General features: G+C 40.5%; 1 protein-coding gene across 1 annotated transcript; it reads left to right on the top strand.

Moving 5' to 3' along the window:
- The first annotated feature begins 904 nt into the window (after positions 1–904).
- Positions 905–1,827, top strand: LOC109257340 (putative olfactory receptor 10D3). The gene is given in 2 exon segments (XM_019433369.2): positions 905–1,409; positions 1,412–1,827. Coding segments are annotated over 2 exon segments (921 nt in total).
- The last annotated feature ends 8,358 nt before the right edge of the window (positions 1,828–10,185 follow it).

Genomic DNA, 10,185 nt, shown 5'->3' with positions numbered 1-10,185 from the left:
ACAAGACCAGTGATGTCACAGTCCACCACAGATGCATCTGGTGGAAAGACTGATGGTGTCAGGAGAAAAAACACATTTAGATCCCGAGTTCTGCCATTTCTAACAACCTCAATTTAGAAGAGGTGTTTATGGTCAGATGTTTTCTTTTCTATAGATTCATGTCAAAAACTTAAAGTGAGGGTTCAATGAACTGAGATCATGGTGTGTCAGCATTTCCAGCAGTAAAGCCGTGATTGTTCCACCCTTATGGCTCTCAAAAAAAAAAAAAAAAAAAAAAAAGAGAGAGGGAGAGAAAATATAATGTTGCCTATAGTAGTGACAATAAATACAGCGACTCTCAAGTTGTAGTTTATATCGCGAGATACGAAATGCCCCTGGTTGATTCTGAGGGTTCTTACATCTCTGAGGAAGCACACGTCTGTGTGGGCCCTGTCCTTCCCTTTGAAAATCTTTGCTCTAAGATGCTTTTTTAATTAATCTTTATTCATTTTTGAGAGAGAGAGAGAGAGAGAGAGAGCAAGTGGGAGAGGGGCAGAGAGAGAGGAACACACAGAATCTGAGCAGGTTCCAGGTTCCACACTGCCTACACAGAGCCCGACATGGAGCTTGAACCCACAAAAAACAAAACAAAACAAAAATTTTTTATATAATAAAATAATAAATAATAAATAAATAAAATAAATAATAAATAAATAAATAAATAAATAAATAAAATAATAAAAAAAAAGTTTTCTATGGGAACTATATTCTAGTTAAAATGCCTTGTAGTATGGACCATAAGCAATTTTCCCTTAATTTGGAACCAAAATGCCATCATTTCAATTACTTATTTCATTTCCCCAGTATGTTTGCTGAAATCATGTCCTCTGCTTCCTTTTCAAAAACTCCCCTAGAACCGGCTCTCATGGAGAAGAATTGCTCGGTGGTGACCGAATTCATCCTGTTGGGAATTCCACACACAGAGGGGTTGGAGACTATAGTTTTTGTCTTGTTCTTGCCCTTCTATGCCTGCACCCTGCTGGGAAATGTGTCTATCCTCATGGCTGTTCTTTCTTCCACTCGCCTTCATGCGCCCATGTATTTTTTCCTGGGGAACTTGTCTGTTTTTGACATGAGTTTCTCTTCTGTGACCTGTCCTAAAATGCCACCGTACCTTACTGGCCCCCTCATTTTGTATAAGAACTGTGTCTCCCAGGTCTCCTTCTTCCATTTCCTTGGCAGCATTGAATGCTTCTTGTATACTGTGATGGCCTATGGCCACTTTGCTGCTGTCTGTTACCCTCTGTGGTCCGCAGCCATCATGAACCGTAGACTCTGTGGGGCCCCGGCTGTGGGCACATGGGTGTTGGGGTATATCCATTCCAGCATTTTGACTTTGCTCACCTTCACTTTGCCATGCTGTGGTCCCAATAAGTGGACCACTTCTTCTGTGATATTCCAGCACTCCTACCATTGGCCTGTGCTGATACATCCTTAGCCCAGAGGGTGAGTTTCACCAATGTTGGCTTGGTATCTCTCCTCTGCTTTTTTCTAATCCTTCTATCCTGCGTCACCATCTCCATCTTGCATATTCGTTCAACCGAGGGCCGCCGCCGGGCCTTCTCCACTTGCAGTGCCCACCTCATTGCCATCCTTTGTGCCTATGGGCCCATCATCACTGTCTACCTGCGGCCCACACCCAACCCCATGCTGGGAACTGAGGTTCAAATTCTGATGAATCTCGTAGGACCAATGCTGAACCTTTTAATCTATACCTTGAGGAATAAGGAGGTTAAAACAGCCCTGAAAACAATTTTGCACAGGACAAACCACGTTTCTGAGAGATAGTAAGAGTGGATGGATGGGTTGACGACATGGAATTCTTCCTGGCCCAACATGCGAAATACTTTTCTGGAATCCTCACACGGATTGCTGAAATTTCAGCACATGCTGAATGGCATGGCTCACTCTATCACAATACTTCATTGCTTTGTCTATTCGATTTTCTTGTATTACCTAAGTCCCGTCTCCCTGGTCTGTGTTGCTGTGGTTTTGCCTTTTTTCGGTGGAGAACCTTCTGCCACTACAAGGAAGACAGTTGGTCTTTGCCACTGCAGCATTTTGTCTACCTTTTCCAGGTCATGTCCCTCTAAACTATGTGTCAGATGAAGCTTATGAGGAAAGACAATAAATAGAAGAACGGGATTTTAAGTGACTGATTGAGGGAGCATAATAGGATCTTGCCTCCTTCAGCGTTAGCAGACTAAATGTTTTCTCTTTCTTTCTCAACTGTATAAAAGCGGAATAACTTAGAATTTGTCAACAAAGATGTTTTTCTCTCCATCCCGTGATTGTCCTCATTCCCATTTTCTCCACTCGTAGGTACTTAGGCAAATGTGATTAGCTCCCACCTATGCAAGGAAAGTGAAAGCTTTGCGACTAGTGTCCCAGAGTAGACGTTTCCATTTCACGACCTCATAGCTCATAGTGTGATTAAAAGTGTGATAAAACAGTGGGTTTATAAGGCAAGTTATTAGACTGAACCAGTGGTTTTCCAAGGAAGACTCAAAGAGCCCCAGGTCTCCAGCGAATTTATTTTAAGTCTTCCAAGTTAAGTAAAGTGAGGACTTCCCTTTTACGTACTTTATCTATTAGATATCTGGGCAAAATTCCATTGGAAAAAGTCTGACAGCCTTTGGAGTATGTGAGCTGCATGGTTCCTTCTGAAGCTAAAAACCGTGATGTGGATTCTCTTCAACATTCCCTTGGACTTACTACACTTGTTAAAATTCCAAGGTTCATTCCGTAGTCTGCCAAACAATTCTGCTTTTTCAATAAAAACAATTAAAAATGAAATATTTATTATTATACTTGGTCTTATGTGATATCTTCCTTATTTGATATACATCAAAGATACCTACTTTGGTTCACAGATGGCTGCACGGAAGCATGGTGATTGTATCTGAAGTGTTATAGAAGGCAAAGGTGGATTTTGCTGGATCTGTCATATTAACTGCCTAAAGTACACATAATTTCACCTCGACCCTTTGCACCTCTGACTTAAACACTATACTCGAAAATGTCTTGATTCATTGGTATATTACACAAGTTCACCTCCACAATCCCCTCCCAAGAAACCCTAGACATGACTCCTAATAGCAATGTTTCCTTCCAGAATTTTCTGAATCCTTGGAAATACCAAGTATATAATTGCTTTAAATAGCCTCTTTACCAATTGTTCCTCCAGTTTCCGTCTTTGGGTCAATAGTATGAAGATTATTATTTATATAGCCCTTACTATTTGTCAGATACTATGCTAAATGCTATACAAAATGATCCCATTTAATACTCAAAACAATCTTGTGCTTTTTGTGTTATCATTCCCATTTTATTGATGAATTCCTAAGGCTTAAAAGAAAAAACATGTTTCTCATTCAAGATTTCACAACTGGAACATGATGGGGCCAGGTTATGAGGCTGAGGCTTTTGTTGTTAAATATTAAGAAACTGCTTTTCAGATGCTTAGGAATCTTCCAGTTAAGAACAGACAGGTACTAAGTAAGAGCACTTACTTTTATTAACGCCAACCCATGAAAATAAAATATCCTGGAAAAGGACATTTTTTTCTCACCCTTAATGAAAGAAATAGTAACCAGGGCCGTCAGTGCTGTGTTTAGCACACCAACATACATGGCAGAGGGCTCTGGTCCCATAGTGAGATATGATGGGACATACCATCTAGGAACCAGCTGGGACACAGCAACAGAAAAGCAAGAAAGAAGGGCCACACAGCAATAAGAAGTCTCACATCTTTCTCCATATCTTTTTCCAGAATAAAAGAGTACAGGACTATAAATGAAAGAACTGGAATCTTTGAGTGTATATGTATACATATGTATACATATGTATATGTATATGTATATGTATATGTATATGTATATGATTTAAAAGTGAAGACAAATGCTGCATCCATTTTTAAAGGAATGCTAAGCCATCATCACAATATCCCTTTTTAAAAATTTTTTTATTTCATTTCATTTCATTTCATTTCATTTCATTTATTTTTTTTAGAGAGAGAGGGAGAGAGAGAGCGCATATGACTGACTGAGCTGTCAGCACAGAGCCTGATGTGGGGCTCCAACCCACAAACTGTGAGATCATGACCTGAGCTGAAGTCGGCACCTTATCCGACTGAACCACCCAGGTGCCCCATCACAATAACTCTTTTGCTTTCTTCTTTTTTTTTTTTTTAATTTTAAAAATTTATTTATTTTGAGAGAGAGAGAGAGAGCATGTGCAGGGGAGGGGCAGAGAGAAGGAGGGACAGAATCTCAAGGAGGCTCCGCGCCATCAATGCAGAATCCAACTGGGGGCTCAAACTCATGACTGTGAGATCATGCCCTGAGCCAAGATCAAGAGTCTGCTGCTTGACCAACTGCGCCACCCAGGCACCCCTCTCTTTTGCTATCTGTTACTGCTTAACCAAATCTGATTTTACTCACAGCTTATGTAAATTAATTTTGACCCCATTTTTAATGGGAGAAGCCTTTGGGATTTTAAAAGTTTCTTATTAGCGAATTATGAATTCGTAGCTTGGTAGTACTATTGTTTAAACATTTAATTCACGCATTTCTTGCAACATTCCCTAAAGCTAGGCTTCCTGTACAAATCTGTCTGAGACTGTTCACCATCACAACAGAAAAGCTCCTCTGTGTTCCTGGTTGTTCCCTTTTGCTGGAGCAAAGGCAGAGTGAGTGGCACTCTAGGCTTTAACTCCTCCTTCCTCTTTATTCGTTAATTAGAAGCAAATTTTTCTGAGTCAACCAGCACTTTGGCTCTCTTTTCAGTTGAGCTGTTCCCTTTATTCAATAATTAGTTTCAGGAAGAAGAGCCAGACCTCACAACTCCCAGAGATCTTTTCCGTTCCCTCCCGCAATACCCTGGAGCAAACTGAAAGGTTTTAAAGTAAAAACAACTTTTACTTTAGGGATACTGAAATTCATGTTAACAAAATATTTACAAGATACATTTATTGAGCCTACTCACTTATTGAGCTCTGAATGCCCAATTAGGAGATAGTGGGAGGCAGGACACCTGCCGCCTGCCAGTCTATGATGGAAGCAATAAAATACAGCCTACTAATGTTCCTTAAAGAGGATTCAGATCCTGTGAACTCATTAAAAATTTGTTTTAATGTTTATTTATTTTGAAAGAGAGAAAGCTAGGGTGTGTGGCGGTGAGGGGAGGGCCAGAGAGAGGGAGACAGAGAAGCCTAAGCAGGCTCTGTGCTGTCAGCACAGATCCCTGTCGTGGGGCTTGAACTCACAAACCATGAGATCATGACTGGAGCTAAATCAAGAGTCTGACGCTCAACCAACTGAGCCACCCATGATCCCCCCTCCCGTTAACATGCTTCCTAGTATAATAAAACAAGGAAGGTGAACACAAAATGTGTACACTGAGCCACCTTTAAAGTCTCCGTAAAAGTATAGTCTCAATCATGCTGGTCAGAACACCTGTTCCAAAGTATTTCATCTTTTTCATGCCAGGAATTCTGCCATTAAAAAATGAATTTCTTCCCAAATTCTATATTCGCTTTTTAAATGCAAATTTCCCCCTGAAGTAACAGAAAGGAGATGAGAGGTGTCTGTTTATGGTTGAGGGAAAGAGAAACAAAAAGGCAGATGAGAAGATACATAGAAACAGTTCTCTAGATTTTGATTTGACTGAAGATCAGCCCAATACCCTCAAATCTCTCTCTCCCTCAAGACACCCTGGAGAAGTAATTCAGTCGGTATTTGTTAAATGTCTGTTTAGACATTTAGACATAGAAGCAATTCTAATGGGTGGGAAGAAAAAATTCTGTAGAATGGGATGAGGAGGGAAGATGGTTAACTTGAAATTATCTGCATTAATCTTAGAGATTTTCTAAGCTTCCATTTTATGTTAATTTCACTTAAAAGTTTGATTAATGAATATTTTATTCTCTTCCATAGTAACATCATTTCTATTTTTCATCCTCAAAATTCCCAGTCATTCCGACTTCATAAAGATAAACCCTATTAATTCTGTTGCATCAAGAACCCAAGCTCACCTTGGATTAATCCTTGTCCACATCAGTTTGAAAGGCAGGGCTCTACCTTCCTCTCAATGTGGTCACTGTGCACTTTATTTATTTTAATTTTAATTAATTAATTAATTAATTAATTATTTTAGTTTTTGAGAAAGAGAGAGTGAGCATGAGCAGGGGAGAGCAGAGGGAGAGGGAGAGAGAGAATCCCAAGTAGGCTCCACACCCAACATGGAGCCCAGTGCAGGGCTCGATCCCACGACTCTGAGATCATGACCTGAGCCAAAATCAAGAGTTGGGTGCTCAACCAGCTGAGCCACCCAGGCACCCCAAATGTGTTCATTTTAAAAGAAATTCGCTTTTTCTTCTTTCCTTTTCTTTCTCTCTCTCTTTCTACATGCATACTCCTACTCACTTCCTTATCTTCACCTAGTATTCAGGACCTCCAGTCTGGACTTAAATGGTTAAAAGTTTTGTCCTGCACCTTACTCCCCATGATCTATCCCCTTCTCACCCACTGGTCCCGAGCAAGTTTTTCTGGCTCATATCCTGGAATGAGTTCTGAATGTTATGAAAAAAAAAAAGAAAAAAAAAAAAAAGGATATATATACACATATTTGCAAAACAACACTAAACACACTATTGAAACTAATTATGGCTTATGTGATATTACCAGAAAAAAATGCTTTCTTCTTTGCATTTTTCTATATTTTCCTATTTCATGCATTAGTTTCATAATCATAAGAAGACAATAAAAGTTGCTATTTAAACACAAAATCAGTTTTGGAGAAAACGGAAATGCTTATAATTCTATTACTGGAGAAAGAGAAGAAGAGAAGGGCTGCCTGGGTGGCTCAGTCGGTTAAGCATCTTGACTTTGGCTCAGGTCGTGATCGCGCAGTTTGTGGATTCAAGCCCCGCATTGCACTGTGTGCTGACAGCTCAGAGCCTGGAGCCTGTTTCAGATTCTGTGTCTCCCTCTCTCTGCCCCTCCCCGGCTCTCACTCTGTCTGCCTCTCTCAAAAATAAACATTAAAAAAAAAAAAAAAGAAAGAAAGAAAGAAAGAAAAAGAGAAGGAAAAACCTCTTCCTCCTCTCCCCCACTCCAATAAAACTTTCATGTATCCTTTCTTTTTTTAAGTGTGCAGTTCAGGAGTATTAAATACGTTCACATTGTGCAGCTGTCACTCTCTACCCCACAACTCTTTTTATCGTGTAAAATGAAACTCCTGACCTATTAAAAAATACCCCCCACTCACTCCTCCCCTCAGACCCTGGCAACTACTATTACATTTTCTGTCTTTATGACTTTGACTTCCTCACGTAAAGTGGAATCAGGTAGTATTTGTCTCTTTGTGGCTAACTTAATTCATTTAGCATCATGACCTTCTGCCCGTGTTGTAGCATACTGAGAATTTACTTTCTTTTTAAGGCTGCGTAATATCCAATTGTATGCATATGCCAGTCCTTGATCTATGGATGGACACACAGTTTCCACATTGTAACTATTGTGAATAATGCTACTATAGACATGGGTGTACAACTATCTCTTTGAGACCCTGCTTTCAATTCTTTTGGATATGTACCCAGAAGTGGAATTGCTGGGTCATAGGTTAGTCCTGGTTTTAATTTTTCAAGAACTCTCCATACCATTTTCCACAACGGCTGTACCATTTTACATTCATTACCACCAACAGAGCACGAGGGTTCCAATTTCCCCCCATATCCTTTTAATGTGAATTGTTTCATAATCGACGAGCTACGAAATCCTATTTTTCCCTTAACGTAACACTATATGCATTTTCTGTATCTCGACACAGTTTTCGAATTTCTTATTGAATAATACTTTTGCCTTTTTAATGTTTATACAGATTTCCATTGAATAAATGTATCTGAATATACCCTCATTTGCCCTGTGACTTGCCTACGAAATGACTTAGCAAGTTCTGATGTGATTTCTGTGAATTTATGTGAATGACCAAATATATTCCTGAATGATCAGGAACTTTGTCCCCAGTTCCTGGCTCACAGGTCCCCAAACTCTTGGAATTTCCTGAGAGATAAGAGCAATGGGGGCATCGTTTGTTGTATTTGGTCCCTCATCCACAGTTCCTGAGATCACTTCAGAGCATAGAGGTGAAATGGGTGTCTCGTTACTTCTAACAAACCCCTTTCCACACACCATATCTGTTAATGAGCTGACTTTTGGAAAGCACCTAACGATGGGGGCTGGTTGCCAAGGGAGCCAACAATGAATAAAAGGTTGCAACTTTTAGTCTTACACTCTGATTTCTACAGAGAGAAGAGAGCTTAGAGGTGGAGTGAGTCAGCACTGGCCAAGGATTTCATCAATCGTGGCTCAGTGATGAAGCCTCCATAAAACCCCAGAAGGACGGGGTTTGGAAAGCTTCCAGGTTGTTGAACGCCTGTAGTTGCAAGGAAAGTGGCATGTCTGGAGAGGGTATGGGCACTCTGTGCACTATCCCCACACCTTGCCCTATGCAGCTTTTCCATCTGGATGTTCCTGAGTTCTGTCCTTTTATAACAAACTGGTCATCCAGTAAGTAAGATATTTCCCTGAGTTCTGTGAGCTGCTCTAATAAATGAATTGAACCCCCAAAAGGGGGGGGGCATGGGAACCTCCAACCTGTAGCCAGCTGGTCAGAAGCCCAGGTAACAACCCAGACTTGCAATTGGCCTCCAAAATGTGTGTATGTGGGAGAACTTATCTTGTGGGATTTGACGTCATCTCCAGGTAGATAGTGTCAGAACTGAGCTGGATTTTGTAGGACACCCGGCTAATGTCAGAGAATTGCTTGGATGTGTGAGGACATCATTCTCTTCGCACCTCCTTTTGGAAACTGGGTTCAGAACAACAAGTAGTCAAACAGCAGGCACACATCCTTGATCCATTTCTACTTGCTATACCAATGCTCCCATTCGGTTCCTACCATCGCCTGGCTCCAGCCTTTTGACTGTTTTTCTGTTTACCGAAACTTAAATTCCCTTCGAATTAATTTTTTTTGCTTGTTGCTCTCTCTGACTTTTAGACTCACTCCAAAGACTTAACTCATACTTGTCTTACTGGAGACTATTGCTTTTTGCTGTCTTGAGCAAAATGCTTAACGCAGAAGTACATCAGGTTCTCTGCCAGGCTCAAAGCTGCATAAAAGCAGGAACAATTTAGCTGTCTTTCTAAAATCAGTCTATCCCCATTTAGCTGTCTTTCTAAAATCAGTCTAACCCCACGGCCTTGTGCAGGGCCAAAGACTAGGTAGTCAAGATAATTTGTAGACTTTGATTAGTTGAGTGAACATTTTTGTTTGTTTTGTTTCTTTGCTTTTACCAAATCCATTTTCTGGGAAGATGTCTGTTGTTATAGCAACAGGCACAAATTGTCATGGCAACAGGCTCAGGCGTCAATTTCAATTACCTGTAAAACACAAATGCTTGTCTGATTCAAAACAAGCAAGAGAGCCAGACTTAAACTCTCAGGTTCTCTACTTCACCTCTGGCAACAACTCAACTATCAATTTTTGAAACAAAATGGAGTAATCTGAAAGACTTGTCCAATATTTTTAAGCAGCTAACGAAATTTATTGGCTTTCAGATCCCTCAATTTGTGAATGAGCATTCAAGGTGACATTTTTGGCAACCTACTCTTGATGGACATAGAAGGACAGGTGGATTTACTTATGAAATCCAGAAACCCTGCTTGGGTAGACTGAATGTTCCTGATGATCCTTAGGAGCATGTTTAACATTCCTGTCCAGGAAGAATTGACTAATGATGGAATCAGAATGCTCAGCAGGGGAGAAACCTAACAGCTGGTCTGGTAGGCAGATTAATGCTTCCCGAAGATATCCGTGTTCTAATCCCCAGATCCTGTGCATATGTTAGGTTAGTGGCAAAGGGGAATCAAGGATGTAGATAGAGTTAAGGTTGCTAATTAGCTGACTTAAAAAAATTTTTTTTTTAAATATTATTTATTTTTGAAGGAGAGACAGAATGTGAGCAGGGGAGGGGCAGAGAGAGAGAGGGAGACACAAAATCTGAAGCAGGCTCCAGGCTCCGAGCTGTCAGCAGAGAGCCTGACGCAGGGGCTCAGACTCATGAACCGTGAGATCGACCTGAGC

Source organism: Panthera pardus, unplaced genomic scaffold (genome assembly GCF_024362965.1).
Source record: "Panthera pardus isolate Hobbes unplaced genomic scaffold, ASM2436296v1 HiC_scaffold_12, whole genome shotgun sequence".
Classification (NCBI taxonomy): Eukaryota; Metazoa; Chordata; class Mammalia; order Carnivora; family Felidae; genus Panthera; species Panthera pardus.
Note: the sequence above shows the minus strand (reverse complement) of the source record. Positions and strands in the feature narration are given on the sequence as shown.